General features: G+C 43.9%; 1 protein-coding gene across 1 annotated transcript in view; it reads left to right on the top strand.

Moving 5' to 3' along the window:
- Window positions 1–17,085, top strand: part of cimip2b (ciliary microtubule inner protein 2B) — a 31,834-nt gene extending 14,749 nt beyond the window's left edge. Inside the window, exons 5-6 of the mRNA XM_048538473.2 lie at window positions 9,479–9,700; window positions 16,591–17,085. Of these exons, the coding sequence (XP_048394430.1) occupies window positions 9,479–9,700; window positions 16,591–16,679 (311 nt within the window). The 3' untranslated portion in view covers window positions 16,680–17,085. The remainder of the gene's footprint in view (window positions 1–9,478; window positions 9,701–16,590) is intronic.
- Window positions 17,086–25,099: the final 8,014 nt, after the last annotated feature.

The raw sequence follows: 25,099 nt of genomic DNA, 5'->3' as shown, positions 1-25,099 counted from the left end.
GCAGGCCAAGCAGCATCTCAGGAGCACAGAAGCTGACGTTTCGGGCCTAGACCCTTCATCAGAGAGGGGGATGGGGAGAGGGAACTGGAATAAATAGGGAGAGAGGGGGAGGCGGACCGAAGATGGAGAGAACAGAAGGTGGAGAGGAGAGTATAGGTGGGGAGGTGGGGAGGTAGGGAGGGGATAGGTCAGTCCAGGGAAGACGGACAGGTCAAGGAGGTGGGATGAGGTTAGTAGGTAGATGGGGGTGGGAGGAAGGGATGGGTGAGAGGAAGAACCGGTTAGGGAGGCAGAGACAGGTTGGACTGGTTTTGGGATGCAGTGGGTGGGGGGGAAGAGCTGGGCTGGTTGTGTGGTGCAGTGGGGGGAGGGGACGAACTGGGCTGGTTTAGGGATGCAGTAGGGGAAGGGGAGATTTTGAAACTGGTGAGGTCCACATTGATACCATATGGCTGCAGGGTTCCCGGGCGGAATATGAGTTGCTGTTCCTGCAACCTTCGGGTGGCATCATTGTGGCACTGCAGGAGGCCCATGATGGACATGTCATCTAGAGAATGGGAGGGGGAGTGGAAATGGTTTGCGACTGGGAGGTGCAGTTGTTTGTTGCGAACTGAGCGGAGGTGTTCTGCAAAGCGGTCCCCAAGCCTCCGCTTGGTTTCCCCTTTTGTTGCGAACTGAGCGGAGGTGTTCTGCAAAGCGGTCCTCAACTTTCCCCCCACAGTGATCGAGAACGCCCTTGACCGCGTCTCCCGTATTTCCCGCAACACATTCCTCACACCCCGCCCCTGCCACAACCGCCCCAAGAGGATCTCCCTCGTTCTCACACACCACCCTACCAACCTCCGGATACAACGCATTATCCTCCGACACTTCCGCCATTTACAATCCGACCCCACCACCCAAGACATTTTTCCATCCCCTCCCCTGTCAGCTTTCCGGAGAGACCACTCTCTCCGTGACTCCCTTGTTCGCTCCACACTGCCCTCCAACCCCACCACACCCGGCACCTTCCCCTGCAACCGCAGGAAATGCTACACTTGTCCCCACATCTCCTCCCTCACCACCATCCCAGGCCCCAAGATGACATTCCACATTAAGCAGAGGTTCACCTGCACATCTGCCAATGTGGTATACTGCATCCACTGTACCCGGTGCGGCTTCCTCTACATTGGGGAAACCAAGCGGAGGCTTGGGGACCGCTTTGCAAGACACCTCCGCTCAGTTCGCAACAAACAACTGCACCTCCCAGTCGCAAACCATTTCCACTCCCCCTCCCATTCTCTAGATGACATGTCCATCATGGGCCTCCTGCAGTGCCACAATGATGCCACCCAAAGGTTGCAGGAACAGCAACTCATATTCCGCCTGGGAACCCTGCAGCCATATGGTATCAATGTGGACTTCACCAGTTTCAAAATCTCCCCTTCCCCTACTGCATCCCTAAACCAGCCCAGTTTGTCCCCTCCCCCCACTGCACCACACAACCAGCCCAGCTCTTCCCCCCCACCCACTGCATCCCAAAACCAGTCCAACCTGTCTCTGCCTCCCTAACCGGTTCTTCCTCTCACCCATCCCTTCCTCCCACCCCAAGCCACACCCCCAGCTACCTACTAACCTCATCCCACCTCCTTGACCTGTCCGTCTTCCCTGGGCTGACCTATCCCCTCCCTACCTCCCCACCTACACTCTCTCCACCTATCTTCTTTACTCTCCATCTTCGGTCCGCCTCCCCCTCTCTCCCTATTTATTCCAGTTCCCTCTCCCCATCCCCCTCTCTGATGAAGTGTCTAGGCCCGAAACGTCAGCTTCTGTGCTCCTGAGATGCTGCTTGGCCTGCTGTGTTCATCCAGCCTCACATTTTATTATCTGACAATAATATCATTTCCTTCCCCCAGTCATGGTAATCCTGTAAAAATCAGGACAATTGTACACCATTTTCCCTCAAAGACACTTTGGTCATTGTAAAAAATCCAAGAGGACAGGATATTATTAAGCCAGAGAAGGTTTGGAAGAGATTTACCAGGAATTTCCCAGGTATGGAAGTTATAACAAAAGGCTGGGACTTTTTTCACTAGAGCACAGGAGGTTGAGAGGTGGCCTTACGGAGGTTTCTAAAATCATGAGGGGTAAAGATGGGGTTCATGGTGGGTGTCTTTTCCCTAAGACATGGGGTCATATTTTTAAGGTGAAAGGAGAGAGGTTTAAAAAAGACATGAGAATGGTTTTACACCGAAGTGATTTACATGTGGCATGAACTTCCAGAGGAAGTAGTGGATGTGGGCACAGTTACGATGTTTAAAAGACACTTAGATAAGTACAAGAATAGGAAAAGTTTGGAGGGGTATAGGCCAGGAGCAGGCGGGTGGGACTAGATTAGTTTGGGATTATGATCGGCATGGACTGGTTGGACTGAAGGGTCTGTTTCCATGCTTTACGACTCTATAACTGCTGGATGCTGGAAAGCAGAAACAAAAGATAAATTGCTGGAAAAACTCAGCAGGTCTGGCAGCATCCGTGGAAAGAAAGCAGTGTTAACGTTTCAGGTCCAGCAACCTTCCTTCAGCAATTATAGCCAGCTGCCTGTTGCAACCTCATTAGAATCAAAATATTATGATGTTTAAAGAATATCAGATCAGCTTAGTGCCCTTTGCCCAATGCAGTTTTGGTAAGAAAGTTCAGTTTCCTGCTGAACTTGTCTGTGTCTGGCCACTGGTTGTACTGATTTCTCAGCTTCAATCTGTTCCTGGCCAAATATTTCAATGGTAAACAGAACTCTGCTGCTTTTAGAGATAGTAGGAACTGCAGATGCTGCAGAATCTGAGATAACAAGAAGTAGAGCTGGATGAACACAGCAGGCCAAGTAGCATCAGAGAAGCCAGAAAGCTGACATTTCAGGTCTGGACCTACTTCAGAACAGGTCTAGAAGAAGGGTCTAGACTCGAAACGTCAGCTTTCCTGGTCCTCTGATGATGCTTGGCCTGCTGTGTTCATCCAGGTCTATACCTTGTTATCTCTGCTGCTTTTAGATTTGATTACATTTGTTCGTGCTGGAAGAGGAGGGGGAAGCATTTTTTTCATAAGTGATAGGAGTTACAGTGATAGGAGCGAAGTTGAATCTACTGCACACCTCACTGTAAAGAGATGCCTGAAAAGGAAGGCTAGGAGAGTTGAACTATGACAGAACGAACAGCAAAATACCAGTGAGAAAGTAGCAGCAATTACTGGTTCCCCAAAAACAAGAAGTGCTGGAGAATCTCAGCAAAGAGAAACAGTTCATATTTTGAGTACAGTCACATTGAATGCAAAACATCAACTCTGTTTCTCTCTTTGAGGATGCTGCTTTTATTTAGGCTCTCCAGCAGCCGCAGTATTTTGGTTTTATTTTATAGTAAATTCAAGAACTTTCCAGTTAAAACATTTTGTAATGGAACAAACCATCTGACAATGAGCTCTGCTCAAACTACCTCAACTAAATACATCCAGCTGAATTTATTGAACACAATTCATTTCCATCTTAAAATCAAAATAAAAGATTATCTTCCAATGAGACCATAACAGTGAATTAAGAGCCTCCATTGTTACTAACTGAGCCAATCAGAATCTGCAGGAAGTTGCTCCACTTAAAGTCTATGCAACCTGGCCTTCATAATTCCCTGTTCAAAACTGATTAAACATCTGCCTGCATGCAGTTTGGACAAAGTTCCATTTGGTCTTCATAATTTCTAAAATGACTTTTCAAAAATGCACACTTGCATCTAAAATGCAGATGGAGTGGGCATGCACCACCTACTTGATATTTCACAGTGAATGGCAAAAGTGACAGACTTTGCAATTTATGGTGTCCTCTGATTTCACTATCATCCTTCTGTTCTGCACCTGAGATCACTATTCCTGGAAAACACCCATATTGGAGCATCCACCAAAACTGCACTTTCAAGGAACTTCAGAGCTTCACAAGTTTTACCTGTCTCCAATCCCGGGCAGCTCACTGATGCTTCATCTCATGTTGATTCTGACCTTTCAAAGCCACATTATCCTACCATGGGTCTTCTGACTTTAAGTCTGAACTTCCACCTATTATTATCATTTATTTCTTTTTGCCCATTTACCCATTTATTTTTAGACCATAAAACCATAAGACATAGGAGCAGAAATTAGGCTATTCAGCCCATCGGGTCTGCATCATCATTCAGACATAGCTGATGAGTTTTTCAAACCTATTCTCCCACTTTCTCCCTGTAACCCTTAATCCCCTTGACAGTCAAGAACCTATCTATCTCCTACAAATGGAAACATCTTCCCAACATCCACACTGTCCAAGCCATTCATTATTCTGTAAGCATCAATTAGGTCCCCCCTCGTCCTTCTAAACTCCATCACGTATAGGCCCAGCGTCCTCAAACATTCCTCATACGTTAATTTTTCATTCCTGGGACCATTCTCTTGAACCTCCTCTGAACCTGCTCCAGGGCCAGTATATCCTTCTGGAGATATGGAGCCCAAAACTGTGCACAGTACTCCAAATGTAGCCTGATCACAGCCTTATAGAGTCTCAGAAGTACATCCCTGCTTTTATATTCAAGTCCTCTCAAAATAAATGCCAAGTTGCATTTGTTTTTCTCACTACTGACTCAACCTGCAGGTGTACATTGAGAGAATCCTGGACAAGAACTCACAAGTCTCTTTGCATATCAAACTTCTGAATTTTCTCCCCATTTAGAAAATAGTCCATGCTTCTATTCTTCTTAGCAAAGTGTATGACCTTACACCTTCCCACATTGTACGCCATCTACTACTTCTTTGCCCACTCTCCTAACCTGTCCAAATCCTTCTGCAGCCTCCCTGCATCCTCAATACTACCTGTCCCTCCACCTATCTTTGTATCATCTGCAAAATTAGCTAGAATGCCCTCAGTTCCTTCATCTAGATCATTAATGTATAAAGTGAAAAGTTGTGGGCCCAACACTGACCCTTGTGGAACACCACTTGTCACCGGCTGCCATCCTGAGAAAGACCCTTTTAACCCCACTCTCTGTTTTCTGCCAGACAGCCAGTCTTCTATCCATGCTAGCACCTTGCCTGTAACACCATAGGCCCTTATCTTACTCAGCAGCCTCCTGTGTGGCACCTTGTCAAAGGCCTTCTTGAAGTCCTGGTAGATAATATCCATTTTTAATTCCTCATGTTTATGCAACTAAAACAAAAACTTGCGATTTCCTTATCAACCCAGATGTGATTTTTGGTTGCTGCTCCAAGCACAAGCCTAAAAATGTATTAAAAACTGAAAGAACTGTGGATGCTATAAATCAGGAACAAAAACAAAGTTGCTGGAAAAGCTCAGCAGGTCTGGCAGCATAAATGTATTTCCACTTTTGCTCTTTTTTAAACTTCTTTTATTGTTACTGTTCTCATCTCCGTTACTGTTCTCATCTCCGTCACTTCTCTGATCGTACCTCCTTCCACTTATCCTCTCTGCCCTCCCCATTCTTTCTCCCAGTGCCCCTCATCCATCCAGAACTTTTGTCCCAGACTTTGCTCCCTGTTCTAAAATTATATTGATCCCTTTTGTGCCTTTCTTAGCATCCTCTGACTGGCTCATTGTGGCTGCTCCATCTCCCTCCCTGACTGACCTTTCTGCTTCATGTGCAGAATCTGTTTCCCTTAGGACTCACCCTTCCCGCTGCTGACCCTGTACTTTCTGCAACTGAGCTCTCGCCATTCTGCTCTGCATTGCCCTTTAGAATCTCAATGATTTATAAATAAAAACCCTGCTACCTATACACTTATTCTGGATGACTGAAATTAGGGCCTTAATGGAAACCCAACTGAGAAGTGTTGACATCTTCCCAGTTAATGCAGCCTCTCCACCTGGCTACATTTTCCACCAATTTTTTTTATTCATAGACTGAATATGGGTATCATTACTTGGGCCAAAATTTATTGTTCATCCCTCGTATGCTGGAAATGGTGATCCTTGAAGTGTTAGTAGTCCTTGAAGTGTTGGTGCACCCACTGTGCTGTTGGGAAGTGTGTTCCCAAATTTTGACTCAATAACAGGGAAAGAATGCTAATATTTTTCTAAGACAGGATGGTGAGTGGGTTGGAATGGAACTTGCACTTGGTGGAGATTCCATGCAGCTGCTGACCTTGTCATTCTAGATGATAGAGTTTGTAGGCTTGGAAGATGTTGTGTGAGGAGTTTTGGTAAGTTACTGCAGTGCATTTTGCATACTTCACTGTGCATTGCTGGTTGACATTGTTAGATGTGGTGCCAATCAAGCAGGCTGCCTTGACCTGGATGGTGTTAAGGTTTTTGAGTGTTGTTGGACCTGCACTCACTGATGACTCAATGATGGATTGGGGAGAGTTACTTAACGGGATGACAGTGGATAAGCAATGGCAAAAATTCAAGGAATGCATGGGGGAAATGCAACAGCTACTTATACCTGTCTAGCTGAAAGGTACAATGGGTAAGAGGGTCAATCCATGGCTTACAAAGGAAAGTAGAGATAGTATCTGATCCACGGGAGAGGCATACAGATTGGTCAAGAAAAATAATATGTCTGGAGATTGGGAGCGGTTTAGAATTCTGCAAAGAAGGGCTAAAGGATTGATTAAGAATGGGAAAATACAGTATGAAAGTAAGCTTGCAAGGAACATAAAAACTGATGCTAACAGTTTCAACAGGTACATGAAAAGAAAGAGATTGGTGAAGACAAATGCAGGTCCCCTACAGACCGAAACTGGGGAATGTATAATAGAGGACCAAGAAATGGCTGAACAGTTGAAAACATACTTTGGTTCTGTCTCCACAAAAAAGGACACAAATCAGATACCAGAATGTTGGACAATGCAAGATTTAGTGACAAGGAAGAATTGAGGGAGATTAATATTAGTACAGAAATGGTGCTGGAAAACTTAATGGAATCGAAGGCAGATAAATCCCAGAACCTGATAATCTACATCCTAGGGTAGATTAGATTCCCTACAGTGTGATAATCTACATCCTAGGGTAGATTAGATTCCCTACAGTGTGGAAACAGGCCCTTCGGCCCAACAAGTCCACACTGGCCCTTGAAGCTTCCCACCCCGACCCATCCCCCTATAACCTACACACCCCTGAACTTTACGGGCAATTTAGCATGGCCGATCTACCTAGCCTGCACATCTTTGGACTGTGGGAGGAAACCGGAGGACCCGGAGGAAACCCATGCAGACACTGGGAGAATGTGTAAACTCCACACAGACAGCTGCCCGAGGTTGGAATCGAACCCAGGTCCCTGGTGCTATGAGGCAGCAGTGCTAACCACTGAGCCACCGTGCCACCCCGGTACTTAAGGAAGCGGCTCTAGAAATAGTGGATGCATTGGTTGTCAGCTTCCAGGATTCTATAGACTCTGGAATAGCCCCTGCAAATTGGAGGGTAGCTAATGTCAGTCCAACATTCAAAAAGGGAGACTGTGAGAAAACAGGAAATCATAGACAATAGTTCTAACATCAGTAGTAGGGAAAATTCTCGAATTCATTATCAAGGACTTTATAGAGGAGAATTTAGAAAGCTGTGGCAGGATCAGAGTCAGCACGGATTTATGAAGGAGAAATCATGCTTGACGAATCTGTTGGAATTCAGTGAAGATGCAACTTGTGAAGTTGACAAGGGGAGCTAGTGGATGTAGTATATTTGGAATTTCAGAAGCATTTGACAAAGTCGTGCATGAGAGATTATTGAGCAAGATTAAAACTTGTGGGCAGAGAGGAAATAAAGAATAGGAATTAATGGATCCTTTTCAAATTGGTAGGCAGTAACTAGTGGGGTGCCACAAGGATCAGTGCTGGGACCCTAGCTATTCACATTATATAATAATGATTTGGATGAAGGAACAAATATAACATCTCCTAGTTTGCAGATGATATCAAGTTAGGTGGGAGGGTGAACTGTGGTTAGGATGCAGAGATCCTACAGCATGATCTGGACAAATTTGGTTGAGAGGGTAAATCAATGGCAGATGCAGTATAATTTGGATAAATGTGACGTTATTTGCTTTCGAACCAAAAAAAGAAGGCAGATTAAGACCTGAATGGCTGTAAATTGGGAGAGGGGAGTGTACAGCAGGACCTGGGCATCATTGTGCACCAGTTGCTGAAGGTAAGCATGCAGGTGCAGCAGGCGGTAAAGAAGGCAAATGGTGTGTTGGCTTTCAATGTGAGAGGTTTTGAATAAAGGAGCAGGGATATGTTGTTGCTGTTATACAGGGCCTTGGTGAGACTACACCTGGAATATTGTGTGCAGTTTTGGTTTCCTTTTCTGAGGAAGGATGCTCTTGCTCTCAAGGAGGTGCAGTGAAGATTTACCAGGCTGATTCCAGGGATGGCAGGACTGACATATGAGGAAAGATTGACAAAAGATTAACACACCACCCTGTTTCCTGACCCCAACATGTCTGTCTCTGGCTTGCTGCAGTATTCTAGTGTTCTAGCGAAGCTCAATGCAAGCTGGAAGAATAACACCTCATTTTCAGCTTGGGGACCCTGCAGCCCTCCAGACTCAATATCGAGTTTAATAATTTTAGGGCCTAAATTTTCCCATGTCTCAGCCCCCTACCCCATAGAGACCTATAAAATTCTAACAGGACCAGACAGCATAGATCCATAGAATCCTTGCAGTGTCGAAATAAGCCCTTTTGGCCCAACAAGTCCACACCGACCCTCAGAACATCCCACCCAGAGCCACCTAATCTAAATATTCATGAACACTATGGACAATTTAGCATGGCCAATCCACCCAGCCTGCACATCTTTGGTCTGTGGGAAGAAACTGGAGAAAACCCAACCAGATACGAGAGAATGTGCAAACTCCACACAGAGGTTCACCCGAGTGTAGAACTGAACCCAGGTCCCTGGTACCGTGAGGCAGCAGTGCTAACCACTGAGTCACTGAACCACACTTTCACTAATATGCAGGGAGGATGTTTCCAATGCTGGGTGTGTCCAGAACCAAGAGTCACAGGATGAGAATTCGGGTAGACGAGTTAGAACGGGGATGAGGAGATGTTTCTTCACCCAAAGAGTGGTGAGCCTGTGGAATTCAGTACCACAGGAAGTAGTTGATGCCAGAACATTGACTATATTCAAAAGGCAACTGGATATTGCACTTGGGGCAAATGGGATCAAAGGTTATGGGGTGAAAGCAGGATTAGGCTATCGAGTTGGATGATCAACCATGAGTGTGAAGAATGGTGGAGCAGGCTCAAAGGGCTGAGTAGCCTCTTCCTGCTCCTGGCTCCTATGTTTCTATGACTCATCTTCGAAACAAATGCTGCCAGACCTACTGAGTTTCTCCAACACTATTTCCATATTTGATTTGAACGGTCTGCCACATGGTACTTAGTTTTCCAATTGATTAGTTTGTACATTGATTGCAGACTGTATTACCATCTTTTGGTGAGCTGATTTTAAAGCTGTTCATTTTGTTTCACAGGATACAAAGGGCATGTACCCCGAGCTCGATTTCTGCTTGGAACCAGCTATCCTGCCCTGACTAATTGTGCGTTGATTGAATTTGACCAAATGCTTAATAAGACAAAATCTGCATCAATTCCAAGTGAGAACTCTGTAAAAGAGGATGAAACTCTACCCAGGATTACTCATGTTTATCCTTCAGAAATGGGAATGATGCCTCAATATACAGGCCATATACCAGGTATAACTTGGGATTATTACAATTCTAGTCCCCAGCATGATACCTTAATTTCAAGTGGTAATTGCAAGAGTTTGTATTGTCTTGAATTTAGAAAAGGATAGTTTGACCAGTTTCAATAAATTAAGAGGTGTTGGTAGAGTAATTGAGAGGAACTATTTCCACTGTTTGTGAAGTCCGGTATTGTTAAGTTACTTTAGGAGTAAATTCAGGAAACACATTTGCACAAAACCTGGTAGAAATTTGGAACTCTTTCATGCAAATGGCAATTGTTGCAACATCAACTGTTAATTTTAAAACTGACGTTGATTGCTTAATAGATGTATGTTAAGCCAAGTTATTAAGGAAGGTGGGCAAATGCAAGACTATGGAGTTAAGATATCTACCAGATAGATTAGTGCATTATTAAATAATTCCAGTGAAATAAATAAAAGCAAAAAAGATTTTACAAGTTGAAATACACAAAAAAAATTGACAACAAACTTTAAGCCCTTGACCTAAATTTGCCTGATTCATAGTATTGAGAGAAGCCACAATACAGTAGTTGTATGATGTCAGAACCTTTGAAACTTTTTATTGGATCCCATGGATTTGAAAACTTCAGGAAAAGGTATAGCCTCACCTCCACAGGTCACACTGTACTACATGATGAGCTGGATTTATTTATCTATGACAAATAGCTGCAGGGCAACTGTTGGTATTGTTGGTGCATTCACCCCCCAACCATGTAGCCCCATGTAATCCAGCCCAGTCAAACTGAAGGAAGAACATAAACTAAATCAGAAGTTGCTGGAAAAGCTCAGCAGGTCTGGTAGCATCTGTGAAGAAAAATCAGAGTTAACAATTTGGGTCGGTTCTGAGGAACGGACACCAGACCCAAAAGGTTAACTCTGATTTTTCTTCACAGATGCTACTAGACCTGCTGAGGTCTTTCCAACAACTTCCGTTTTTGTTCCTGATTTACAGCATCCGCTATTCTTTGAGTTTTTATAAAGGAAGAACCTGAGCATGTCAAATGTGAATCTGCATTTTACTGTTTAGCACAAAGCAGAGAAAGGAATACCAACAAACAGAATGTTATTGTTTGTTAGAAGAATTCTATTGGAACACACATTCGTTGATAGCTCTGACCTTGTGCCAATCTTTTCAACATATTCCAAGATCCTTTTTCCAGATATGCATTTGATTGTCTCTTGTACCCAAAAAGAACAAAGAACAATATAACACAGGAACAGGTCCTTTGGTCCTCTAAGCCTGCGCCAACACATTTTGCTATTCCATATTATAACTGTCTATACTTACAGGATCTGTGTCCCTCTGTTCCCTTCCTATTCTTGTGTTCATTCAGATGCTTCTTGAATACTGCTATTGTGTCTGCGTCCACCACTTTTTCCAGGAAGGTGTTCCAGGCACTCACCACCCTTTGTGTGAAAATCCTGCCTCGCACATCTGTTATAAACTTGCCCCCCCAACTCCTTGAACCTGTGTGCCCTCATAATTGACCCCTGTACCCTGGGGAAAAGTCTCATACTTTCCACTCTATCCATGCCGTTCACAATCTTATAAGTTTCTATCAGGTTGCTCCTCAAGTCTATCCAACCTGTCTTCTTAGCTGAAATCCCCCATATCACGCAACATTGTGGTAAACCTTTACTGTACCATGTCCAAAGCATCCACATCCTTCTGGTGATGTGGTGACCAGAGCTGTGTGCAATATTCCAAGTGTGGACTAACTAAAGTTTTGTAAAGCTGCAGCATAACTTGTCTGTTCTTATACTCGGTGCCCGTTCCAATGAAGGCAAGCATGCCATAGGCCTTTTTTACTAACTTATCTAATTGTGCTGCCACCTTCAGTGATCTGTGGACCTGCACACCCAGATTCCTCTGCATATCAATACTTCTAAGGGTTCTGCCATTTACTGTATAATTTCCACCTCACATTTGTCCAGATTAAACTCCATCTGCCAGTTTTCTGCCCACGCCTCCAACCAATATGTACCCTGCTGTATTCTCTGAGAATCCTCCTCACTATCTGCAACTCCACCAGTCTTTGATTTGTGCACAAATTTACTAATTAGATCAGGTACGTTTTCCGCCAAATCTTTTAGGTAGATCATGAACAGCAAAGGCCCCAGTGCTGGTCCCTTTGGAACAACACTAGTCACAACCCTCCATTCCGAAAAGCATTCTTCCAAAACTACAGACTGTCTCCTATGACTAAGCCAGTTCTGTATCTATCTTGCCAGGTCACCCTGATGCCATGTAATTTCACCTTTTTTACCAGTCTGCCATGAGGGACCCATTTATACTCTTCACCAGTGTCTTTCTCTGGTACTGTGGCAGCCTTCCTCTCATCAGACAATGATTGCATTGTGATGGTCAACTTTTATAAGGTAGCACCTTTTGCAGCTCGGGAGACCTGCGGCAATACCAGACAGCTTCAACCACTTCTGCTGTAGAGCAACACTGTGAGCTTAGATGGTGCATGATTCACTTATTCAAGTTCCACAATAACTTATGCCACAAATACTTTCATCACTGGACAATTCTATGGGACAACCATTCTTAATATTAACTTGCAACTATTTTAACATTTGCACAATATTAAGCACTATTCTCAACTCCTCAGATACAAAAGCAGTCCATGTCCAAATCCAACAAGATCTGGACAATATCCGGCTTGGGTTGACAAGAGGCAAGTAACATTTGCGCCTCACAAATGCCAGGCAATGACCATCGCCTGTAAGAGACAATCTGACCACTGTAACTTGACACTCAATGGTGTTACCATCACTGAATCTCCCACTCTCAACATCCTGGGGGTTATCATTGACCAGAATCTGAACTGGACTAGCCATACAAATATAATGGACACAAGAGCAGGTCAGAGGGTAGGAATCCTACAGTGAGATACCCACATTATGATTTGTTAAAGTTTGTCCACCATCTACAAGACACAAAACAAGAGTGTGATGGAATGTTCTTCACTTGTCTGAACAAGTGCAGTTCCAACACATAGTAATACAGCATAGAAACGGGTTCTTCAATCCAATGGGTCTATGGTGACCAACAAACACCAAGCTATACTAATGCCATTTATCTGCACCTGGTCCATTGTCACCCATATCCTGGCATTTTAAATGCTTGTCCAGCTGCTTCTTAAATGTTGTGAGGATACCTGCATCCTCTCAGTCAGTACACTCTAAATTTCTACTACCCTCTGGATGAAAAAAACATTTCCTCAGAGACCTCTAAACCACTTGTTGCTCACCTTAAACCTATGCCTGTAGCCTCAGACATGTCAGTCATGATGAAAAAGTTCCCATGACCTATCCTATCTGTGCCTGTTGTAATTGTGTATACCTCAATCAGATTCCCCTCAGCCTCCTCTGCTCCAAGGAAAACAAACCCAGCCTATCCAGTCTCTCCTTATAACTGAGACTTTTCATCGCAGGCAACATCCTGGTGAATCACCTCTGTACTCTCTTCAGTACAATCCTGTCGTTCTGATAGTATAGTGACCAGAACTGCACACAGTTTGCCATCTGTAACCTAACCAATGTTTTATAAAATTGTAACAAGACTTGCTTTCATTAGCCAGGATGTTGAATACAGGGGAAAGCATCCTGTATGCCTTCAGCACTCTTATCGACCTGAGCTGATATCTTCATGGATCTGTGAACTTGTACACCAAGGTCCCTTTGTTTCTCCCTACTCCCTAGGGACATACCATTCATTGTGTGTATCCTTCCCTCATTAGATCTCCCAAAATGCATTACCTCTCACTTATCAGAATTAAATTCTATCCACCATTCTTCTGCCCGATCTGCAGATCAATATCAGTCTGCAGCTCGAGATTATCTTCACCATCAAATCCACCACCAATTTTCATGTCATCTGCAAACTTACTAATTATACCTTCTACATCGCTGTGTACTTAACAAACTGCAGGGGTCCCAGCACCAATTCCTATGATGCACCGCTGGTCACAAACTTCCAATAACAAAAACAACCCTCACCATCACCCTTTGCCTCCTAGTTATAAGCCAGTTTTGGATCCAGTTTGCCAACTTGCCTTGGATTCCCATGGGCCCTTATCTTTTGGACTGTTCTTGAATGTGGTATCTTGTCAAAGGCTTTACTAAAGCCCATGTAAATTACATCAACTGCATTACCTTCATCAATATATTTAATTGCCTTTTTTAAACTAAACTCAATTAAATTAGTCAAACAAGATCTCCCTCCACCTAATCTGTGCTAACTAATCAATCCATGCCTTTCCAACTGTTGATTAATCCCGTCCTTCAAAACTTCTTCCAACAGTTTCCCTGGATGTCAGACTAACTGGACTATAGTTACTTGGTCTATCCCTGCTGCCCTTGAAGAAAAGAACCACATTAGCTATCTGCCAGTTGTCTGGCACTTCGCCTGTAGCCAGAGAAATACTAAATATCTCTACTAGGGCCAGCAGCAATCTCCTCCATTGCCTCCCATAGCAGCCTGGAATGCGTCTTATCAGGTCCTGGGGATTTATGCACCTTTATACCATTAAAATATCTATTACCTCCTCCCTATTAATCTTATCGTGCTGTAGAACATCACTGTCCAAACTATGAAATTGCCAGCTAAAATGTCTTTCTCTTCTACGAAAACAGATGAGAAATATTTATTTAAGACTTCAATCACATCCACTGGCTCTGCACACAGGTTGCCCCCTTGGTCTCTGATAGGCCCCATGTGGCCAATCAGGAGCTGCAGCTGAACACACTTCCTACGTACATGGCCACTGTGGAGATTGGAAGTGCCCCTGAATTCCCATATATTGCAGCAGGAGCATTCCACTGAGCTGGGTTCTCCTGCCATTGTGAACCATTTCAACTACAAACAATAAACTAGGTACAAATTAGTCAATCTTACCCCTTATTCAACAAAGCAGATTTATCTTTTTCTCTTTCTGTTGCTAACAAACTGCAAACCACAAAAATAAGGACTTTGTGCACTGTTTCCCTCCTGGTACTAATCTCTCAGTCCCTAAAACTGGTTCCTAAGCAGCAATCCCCTTGCCTTACACCATTTTTCTGACCTCGATGCTGCCACAGGAATTTGACACCAAACATGTCAAAGCAGCCCAGTGATTGTTTATGGATGCATTGATGCTTAGTAGCAGCAGCGTGTACTACTGTAGGCTGCACCGCAGGAATTCTCAAAAGATCCTGCGACAGCACTTTCCAAACCCCCAACCACTTCCATCTAGATGGATAAGGGCAACAGATACATGGGAACACCACCACCTGCGAGTTACCCTCCAAGCCATTCACCATCCTGATTTGGAAATTGTCTCTGTTCCTTTATCGTCACTGGAACTCCCTCCCAAAGCGTGCTGTGGATCTAGCACATGGATTGCAGCAGATTAAGAGGCAGCTCACCTTTTCAAGTGTAGCCAGCTAGCTAGCTGGTGATGCTCACATTGTACGAATAAATAAAAAACATTCTATTGGTGTTTGACCTTTGTTTTCTTTTATTTGGAAATATTTGATTGCCATACTATAACAAGATGGCAGATTTAGTTTATATTGAACACCTGGAAGAAACAACGGAACTGTAGCACTCAGTAATTATTGACAAATGCTTTGAAGTCCCAAGTGTCATTCATATTGTCATCTTTCAGGCAACATTTACCTTAAACATCCAAATATTGATCCAGTGATAGGATTCCTGTTAAAGATTTATTCCAAATCACATGCTACAATTGTCTTTGTAATTTAAATTCGCCAAAGTTAAATACAATGAAGTCCATGGGATTGCTTTAAACACAAATTAAAGCTCTTTCCAATCTTCTACCCTTCTTAACCTCAAACCTGGAAGTTTCTACCCCACCAGTATGACTTTCCCCAGTTTTGACATTATTTTTACACGTATTTGCCGACATTGATTTATGACAGACCATATATTAATGACATGATGATGTACAAGACAAATCTGCAGAGGCAACTGTGTTACAAAAATATAGTAGATTTTCAGCTTTCCTGCTCTCTGATGCTGCCCATCCTGCTGTGTTCATCCAGCTCTACACCTTGTTAACTCTGTGTTACAAAGAATCAGCTTTACCTATGAGTCTGTATATAACAGAGGTCACCAGAATTTCAGATAGTGAGACAATAGTCATTCTTAGGTTGATGTAGCACAGTTAAGGTGGAGACAGCACAGTCTAAGGGCACAGTCTCTCAGCAGTACAGGACAGGACCTCCAAGTCCCAAGCCTCACGGCAGCACAATCCATGAGCATTGATCAACTAATTGTTGCACCAGTAAAGATAGATCAATACTTCTATTCTTGTTGTTGAGTCACTTGTGCTCTTAGGACCGTTAAGTAGTGTTTTAGGGCTGACTCAATGACCAAGTTCTCAAGTGGTCTCAGCTCTGATGAAAGGCCACCTGGATCTCAAGCATGAAATCTGTTTCTCTCTACAAAAGTTGGTCTGGCCTACTGAGTCATGTCAGCATTTTATTTCTATGCCAAATTCTCAATATGTCTTTATCAACAGAAAATGCTGGAAAATGCAGGAAAGGGGCAAGACCTGAAACATTTAGTTTATTTTAGGCTCAGCCAAGTCTGCTGGGTATCTGTAGCAACCACCGCACTTTGCTTTTCTAAATACATCATGTTGTTCTCGTCTATATAAATTCTTAATAAAATGTGGTACAGATTTAGTAGAAGTAAAATAAAATTACTTTTTAATTGTTCATTGGACCCTGATTGATGTGGAACAGTTGCATCATTTTATTTATACTTTTTTGGTTGAACTGTTTAATGCATTTCTAAAATACGAGGTAATAGACATAAGCACTTGTAACAGTAATGCAAATGATGATCCTGTTCTGATTTACTTCAAGGATACAAATATCAGTTTGGCCACACTTTTGGACAACTTACACACAATGCGCGAGGAATGAGCACCATCCAGAAACAAGTCATGGATTGAAAACCTAATGGAGCAGATTAATATCATACCAATGATCAATATTGTTTAAAGGATAATCAACATTTAGAGAACAAAGCCAATTGTATTCATTTGACTTGTACCAAAAGACCACTTATTTCTTGCAAAGGTGATAGTGATTCACTGGCAGTAATTCTGAAGTGATTTTAAGCATTTACAAGATTCAAAAGAATTCTTAAGAAACATTCTTTCTACTTTGGACATGACTTCATGCAGATAATTCTGGTATGTTAATCATATTGTGAATTGATTGTTCAGTGTTGTATGCATAAAGAAATAAGTCTCACTTGAAGGCGTTTTGGATAGTTTTCCCTAAAATTTGGGCTGCAGCAACCTTAACATTCTCAGGTTTACATTTACGTAAGATATACAACATAGAAACTGACCATTTCAGCTGTGGGTTCCATGGAGTTTATACTCCACTTGCGACTCCTCCATCTCTTATCTAAATTTACCATGATTCCTCCATTTCCTTTTCTGTCAAGTATTTGTCAAACTGTCCCTTAAGTGCTTGGGTTCCATCCACTTCCATCAACCCATATGGGGGCATGAGTTCCACATTCAAGTTTCTTCTAAATTCCCTTTTGCACTTCTTGGTGACCATGTTGCATAGATGACCAACAGTTATGTCCTTCTCCACTAGAGGGACCATTCTCTCAAGTTGTAGAGGGAAAATATTTCACCAGTGTCTGTTCCTGATCACTGTCCAATTTTCTTTATGGAAAGTACATTGGGCAAGCAGTTTTAATGTCTTCCGAAGCCGTAGAACTCCAGTAACACTCACAAACGATGAAGAATAACTGGTCAGGGTACCACAGGACAGCAGACATTTTTCAAGCTGTACTGCGGAACCCAGCATGTTCAGTGAAGATGATTATTGGGAAGGTTGAGGGGGAGAGGTGTGGGAAGTCAGAAGAACACAGGCAAGAAAAATCAATACAAAATAAACAAAGAAAATGCAGTAAACCATCTTGCTTCATGTTAGCTGCTCAATACAAGCTGGAGGAACAAAATCTCATTTTCCCTGAGACATGTTACAGACTCGAGGACTCAACATTGTGTTCAATAACTTCAGGGCCTGGCTGTTATCCTTCATTTTAAATACTTTGTGTCTTGTTTGTGTTTCATAAGCTTTACTCTCAGCAGAGCAGACTCACTTTCACAGCTACTTTATATCTTTATCGCTCCTTTACCACCAAAAGTACACACTTTGACTTTTGCTTTGGGCACTCACCATCTGTTCCACATGCTCCTCTGCCCCTCCGTCAACAGCATAAAAACACAATTTTACACACCCTTCTCAGTTCTGAAGAAGCGATATCCAACTCAAAACGTGAACACAGTTTCTCTCTCCACAGATGCTGCCAGATGTGCTGAGTTTCCCCTGCATTTTGTTTTTATTTCAGACTTCCAATTGCAGTATTTTGCTTTCATATTAGAAGATTCTGGTAGTAAGACAGGAAAATTGTCACTGCAGCTCGTCTGTCCCTTGCCTGTCCACCTCTTTATTCAGCAATGTTTGACTGCTATTGCTAAAAGGTGATTAACTACAGCGCACCAGCCTACCACTAAGTTAAGAATCTCTAAAGTGCTGATCCCCAGGATTATTAGTTGCTTTCAGGAAAATCTAATGAGGGCCTGACTTCCTTTCATTATTTGAAATTTATTATTTGCATCTGCCTGAGAGTGTGAGCTGATGTATTTTGGTAGAACATAAGAACTAGGAGCAGGAGTAGGCCATCTGGCCCTTCAAGCGTGCTCCGCCATTCAATAAGGTCATGGCTGATCTTTTCGTGGACTCAGATCCACCTACCCGTGTTCTCACTGTAGAAAGGATAGGGAAAGGCAATATAGATTAAATCAGAAGGACAGGGGAGGGGGCTTCATGTATATAGATGCTTAAAAGGTTATAAGGCAGGAACAACTCACACAAACCTATGACATCTATCACCTGGAATATCCAGGGCAGCAGCTGTATGGAAACACGACCATAACCTTCCACTTTCTCACTGTTACACTGGAGGCCCCTTCCTAGCAACACCAGGAGTAACCCTACACCCCAGGGGTGGCAGTGGTTCAAGAAGACAAGTCAACTCACTACCAGCATCTCCATGGCTATTAGGGATAGCCTCTAAATTCAGACCTAGCCAACAATCTACACACCCCATAAATAAATGAAAATATTGCTATGAACAAGTTTGAGGAAGTTCACAGTCTCCTCTACAGTCTCAACACTTCAGAGGCACAACATATATTTAAATAGCCAAGATGCAGAGCAGACAAATTGTATATCTTATCTACAACAGGCTTAGCGGAAAGCAATCTATCAGGAAGGTATTGAAATAAACAGCAAAAGCATGATATATTCTGCATTGATGCGCAGCAGGTTAACACTCAGTGTGAAATATGAAAATATAAATATTTATCCCACTAAATAATCCAACAAGCACTCACCAACTAAAGAAAATATAATGACTTTCATGCAGAGGTTGAGTTTGAAAAAGAGACAGTAAATTGACCAATCATAATATTATCTGTCATAGGAAACAAGATTAGAGTGTGAAATTTTCAAACTGACTTTCAGTTAGCATCCTGCCACATGCAGATAGCTGTCACCAAGTGTGGGCAGTTATTTCTGTGGGACTTTTGCAGATGCATTTCACTCTGGAATTGTCGAGAAGAACTCTGTCAGATAATTCTCAGGAGAACAGCTGCATTCAGTTCCCATGTCGAACTTGCATCAAGGGCTTTTTACAGAACATTGAACATAGAACATAGAACATTACAGCACAGTACAGGCCCTTCGGCCCTTGATGTTGTGCCAACCTGTCATACCGATCTCAAGCCCATCTAACCTACACTATTCCATGTACATCCATATGCTTATCCAATGACGACTTAAATGTACCTAAAGTTGGCGAATCTACTACCGTTGCAGGCAAAGCGATCCATTCCCTTCCTACTCTCTGAGTAAAGAAACTACCTCTGACATCTGTCCTATATCTTTCACCCCTCATTCACCCTATCTAACCCTCTAATTATTTTATGTGTTTCTATTAAGTCACCTCTCAACCTTCTTCTCACTAATGAAAACAGCCTCAAGTACCTCAGATAATGAAATGTGAGGCTGGATGAACACAGCAGGCCCAGCAGCATCTCAGGAGCACAAAAGCTGACATTTTGGGCCTAGAGCCTTCATCAGAGAGGGGTATGGGGTGAGGGTTCTGGAATAAATAGGGAGAGAGGGGGAGGTGGACCGAAGATGGAGAGAAAAGAAGATAGGTGGAGAGTATAAGTGGGGAGGTAGGGAGGGGATAGGTCAGTCCAGAGAAGACGGGCAGGTCAAGGAGGTGGGATGAGGTTAGTAGGTAGGAGATGGAGGTGCGGCTTGGGGTGGGAGGAAGGGATGGGTGAGAGGAAGAACAGGTTAGGGAGGCAGAGACAGGTTGGACTGGTTTTGGGATACAGTGGGTGGGGGGGGGGAGGAGCTAGGCTGGTTTTGGGATGCAGTGGGGGGAGGGGAGATTTTGAAGCTGGTGAAGTCCACATTGATACCATTGGGCTGCAGGGTTCCCAAGCGGAATATGAGTTGCTGTTCCTGCAACCTGCGGGTGGCATCATTGTGACACTGCAGGAGGCCCATGATGGACATGTCATCTAAAGAATGAGAGGGGGAGTGGAAATGGTTTGCGACTGGGAGGTGCAGTTGTTGTTTGCGAACCGAGCGGAGGTGTTCTGCAAAAGTAGAAGCTGAGCTGGATTGCTTCTTTCTTTTGGTAGGCTGTGACCCAACTGAAATCCAAACAATCTTGAAACAAAATCCTATTCCTGACCGCCATAACCTGCTGTTCACCTCCCTCCTCCCACCACCCCCTCAACCCTGCACGCTGGGATAGTGGTGGTTGCTGAATGGCTTTAGGACTTTGAAGCAATCTTGTAATGATATCACAAAGCTGCAGGAGATGTGAATAAGGTAGAAAAAGACAGACAATAGCCTGTTGGCATAGAAACTTAGTTAATGTTCTGGGAATCTGGGTTCAAATCCCACCATGGCAGATAATGGAATTTGGATTTGATAAAATAAAAATCTGGAATTAAAAATCTACTGAGGACTATTAAAACATTATCAATTGTAGAGAAAAAAAACAAAACCAGCTGGCTCACTAATTTCTTTCAGGGAAAGAAATCTGCCATCCTTACCTGGTCTGGCCTACATGTGACTCCAGACCCACAGCAATGTGATTGACTCATAAGTGCCCCCTGAAATGGCCTAACAAACCATTCAGTTCATGGGCAGATAGGGATGGCAATAACTATTGGCCAGCCAGCAATGCAGCAATGCCCACATCCCATTAGTGAATTAAAAAAAAATTTTTGTCCTGAGGAAAGGTAACCCCTTATTCTTCAAGTTATACAGCTAAGTCCATAATCATTGTAAGGGATGCAGATACTGCTCAACTCTTTTGCTGGGGAAGGACCCGTTTTTCCTTCAGAGTGTGGATTGAAAGCCCTTGGTTTAATAAATGGAATAAGTGGAGATTATATACTTATTCAATTGTATAAAGTACCCTTAGAATGTGCTTTCATGTCTGGAGCAGTGAAAGTCAGATATGTTCCAAAATTACCAGTGTAACCTAAGTAATAATTGGGTTAAAATGAAAATTATAACTTCACCCATAATCACGGAAAATCCAAAGTTTAAAAGAGATGGAACATTTGCAAGAACAAGTTCTAGGTATTTTTCCACCATGTGTGGTGACAGCAATGGCAGAGTTTAATGAAAGACCATGTGAGGGCCTGCATTTTAGTCAGATCAATCAAGGGCAGACTATTATATAAATGGGGAGACTCCAAAAATATGCAGTACAAAGGGATAAGGGTGTTTTTCTATATTTAAAAAATGCTTGCATGCAGGTGCAGCAAGTAATTAAGGAGACAAATGGAACTTTGGACTTTGCTGTTAAGTGGTTGTACATTTAAAAATCGTGAAGTCTTGTTCCAACTCTACAGGGCACTGGTGAGGCCACACCTGGAATTCTGTGTGCCGTGTACTTGTCCTTAAGGAAGGGCCTACTGGCATTGGAGGCAATTCTGAAGAGATTCACTAGGTTGATTCCTGGGATAAAAGGGGTGATTCATTGAGAATAGTCAAACAGGTTCTGTCTTTAATCATTGGCCCAGCCAAGGAAGCCAACATCTCCTGAATGAAGAAAAATGTCAGTAATCTCAAACCTAGGAAATTGTTGCAGTAGTTCATCAGGGTAGCGTCCTGGCTAGGTTCAACCATCTTTTGATTGTTTCATCAATAACTTTCTCTTCTTGGTAAGGTTAGAAATGGGGATGTTTGATGATTACACAATATTCACCTTCATTTATGATTTCTCAGATACAGAAGCAGTAAACTCTACATGTAGCAGGACCTTATCAACATTCAGGCTAGGGTTGATAAACAGCAAATAACATTTGGCCACATGGAGTACCAGGCAATGGCCGTCTCTAACAATAGTGATTCAAAAGATGTCCATGTGATATTTAAGCGCATTGCCACTGTCACTGTCTGCTAACATCCTGGGGGTTACCATTGACTGGAAGCCAAACTAAACCAGCCATACGTATATTGTGGCTGGGGCAGGTTGGAGGCTGGAAATTCTGAGGAAGTAACTCACCTCTGGGTCTGCACAATGTCCACCATTTCCAAGGAATGTCAGGAATAGAATAGAATCTTCTCCACTTTCCTGAATGATTGCAGCTCCAGCATTCAAGAAGCTTGATATCATCCAGATAAAACAGCCTCTATACTGGTATCCCACCCAAGACCTTTAACCATCAAAGATGCACAGTGGCAGTATCTAACAGATGCATTGAAACAATTCATCAAAACTCCCTCAACAGCACCTTCCAAATCCATGACATCTAAGGCAGCAGGGAACAACCCAAAAATTCCCCCCCAAGTGATACACCATCCTGACTTAGAAATACATGTCATTGTTACTTCAGTGTCAATGGGTCAAATTCCTGGAATTTCTTCCCTAATGGCTTTATTTGTGTTCCTACTGGGCTGCAGTGGCTCAAGAAGGCAGCTCACACCATCTTCTCAAGAACAGTTCAGGATGGGCAACAAATGCTGGCCCAGCCAGCAATGCCCACAGCCCATAACTGAATCAATAAAAGACATTTAACTGAACTTAATACTATCCTACTTAATGTTCACAGGCACAAATTTCCATCAAGCATGTTGGTAAAGGATTCCTGACTTCTCAAGCTGCTAAGGTCTCCAAGTAGCACTCGGTGTTCTGCAATTTAGAATTTATTTTGGAAAATTTCCATGAGGATCTGTGCCACAGGATCTGTAGTGTGTGAACAATACCAATTTGAAGCAAAGCTCTTCGTTCACTCAATGGGCTGTGGCCAATGATGGAAGCTGTAATGCAGATATATTCTAAAACTCCAGCAGATTCAGTCAGCTGAACAAAAGCATCAGGCAGGAATTAATGCAATCATAGAAAAGGCATTCAATGCGGTATGACTACAATATTCCCAAAACAGTCCCTGCAGTTATATTAGAGCTTTGAACAAATGAACTGGCTTTAAAAGTTGAAAATAACATTGAAAATGACAATTTCCCGCAACACATCCCTCACACCCCGCCCCCGCCACAACCGCCCTAAGAGGATCGAGAACGCCCTTGACCGCGTCTCCCGTATTTCCCGCAACACATCCCTCACACCCCGCCCCCGCCACAACCGCCCTAAGAGGATCCCCCTCGTTCTCACACACCACCCTACCAACCTCCGGATACAACGCATCATCCTCCAACACTTCCGCCATTTACAATCCGACCCCACCACCCAAGACATTTTTCCATCCCCTCCCCTGTCTGCTTTCCGGAGAGACCACTCTCTCCGTGACTCCCTTGTTCGCTCCACACTGCCCTCCAACCCCACCACACCCGGCACCTTCCCCTGCAACCGCAGGAAATGCTACACTTGTCCCCACACCTCCTCCCTCACCACTATCCTAGGCCCCAGGATGACATTCCACATTAAGCAGAGGTTCACCTGCACATCTGCCAATGTGGTATACTGCATCCACTGTACCCGGTGCGGCTTCCTCGACATTGGGGAAACCAAGCGGAGGTTTGGGGACCGCTTTGCAGAACACCTCCGCTCAGTTCGCAACAAACAACTGCACCTCCCATTCGCAAACCATTTCCACTCCCCCTCCCATTCTTTAGATGACATGTCCATCCTGGGCCTCCTGCAGTGCCACAATGATGCCACCCGAAGGTTGCAGGAACAGCAACTCATATTCCGCCTGGGAACCCTGCAGCCCAATGGTATCAATGTGGACTTCACCAGTTTCAAAATCTCCCCTATTATCTTGAAAATGACAAGTGCTGCTTTTTACCCATTGACTTTAAATTAAATTCTCGTTACATAGATTTTAAAGCAATTTAATGCTGTATATTAGAGATAATGGGAACTGCAGATGCTGGAGAATTCCAAGATAATAAAATGTGAGGCTGGATGAACACAGCAGGCCAAGCAGCATCTCAGGAGCACAAAAGCTGACGTTTCGGGCCTAGACCCTTCATCAGAGGGGGGGATGGGGAGAGGGAACTGGAATAAATAGGGAGAGAGGGGGAGGCGGACCGAAGATGGAGAGTAAAGAAGATAGGTGGAGAGAGTATAGGTGGGGAGGTAGGGAGGGGATAGGTCAGTCCAGGGAAGACGGACAGGTCAAGGAGGTTGGATGAGGTTAGTAGGTAGATGGGTGTGCGGCTTGGGGTGGGAGGAAGGGATGGGTGAGAGGAAGAACAGGTTAGGGAGGCAGAGACAGGTTGGACTGGTTTTGGGATGCAGTGGGTGGGGGGGAAGAGCTGGGCTGGTTGTGTGGTGCAGTGGGGGGAGGGGACGAACTGGGCTGGTTTAGGGATGCAGTAGGGGAAGGGGAGATTTTGAAACTGGTGAAGTCCACATTGATACCATTAGGCTGCAGGGTTCCCAGGCGGAATATGAGTTGCTGTTCCTGCAACCTTCGGGTGGCATCATTGTGGCAGTGCAGGAGGCCCATGATGGATATGTCATCTAGAGAATGGGAGGGGGAGTGGAAATGGTTTGCGACTGGGAGGTGCAGTTGTTTGTTGCGAACTGAGCGGAGGTGTTCTGCAAAGCGGTCTCCAAGCCTCCGCTTGGTTTCCCCAATGTAGAGGAAGCCGCACCGGGTACAGTGGATGCAGTATACCACATTGGCAGATGTGCAGGTGAACCTCTGCTTAATGTGGAATGTCATCTTGGGGCCTGGGATAGGGGTGAGGGAGGCGGTGTGGGGGCAAGTGTAGCATTTCCTGCGGTTGCAGGGGAAGGTGCCGGGTGTGGTGGGGTTGGAGGGCAGTGTGGAGC

Source organism: Stegostoma tigrinum, chromosome 1 (genome assembly GCF_030684315.1).
Source record: "Stegostoma tigrinum isolate sSteTig4 chromosome 1, sSteTig4.hap1, whole genome shotgun sequence".
NCBI classification, from domain to species: domain Eukaryota; kingdom Metazoa; phylum Chordata; class Chondrichthyes; order Orectolobiformes; family Stegostomatidae; genus Stegostoma; species Stegostoma tigrinum.
Note: the sequence above shows the minus strand (reverse complement) of the source record. Positions and strands in the feature narration are given on the sequence as shown.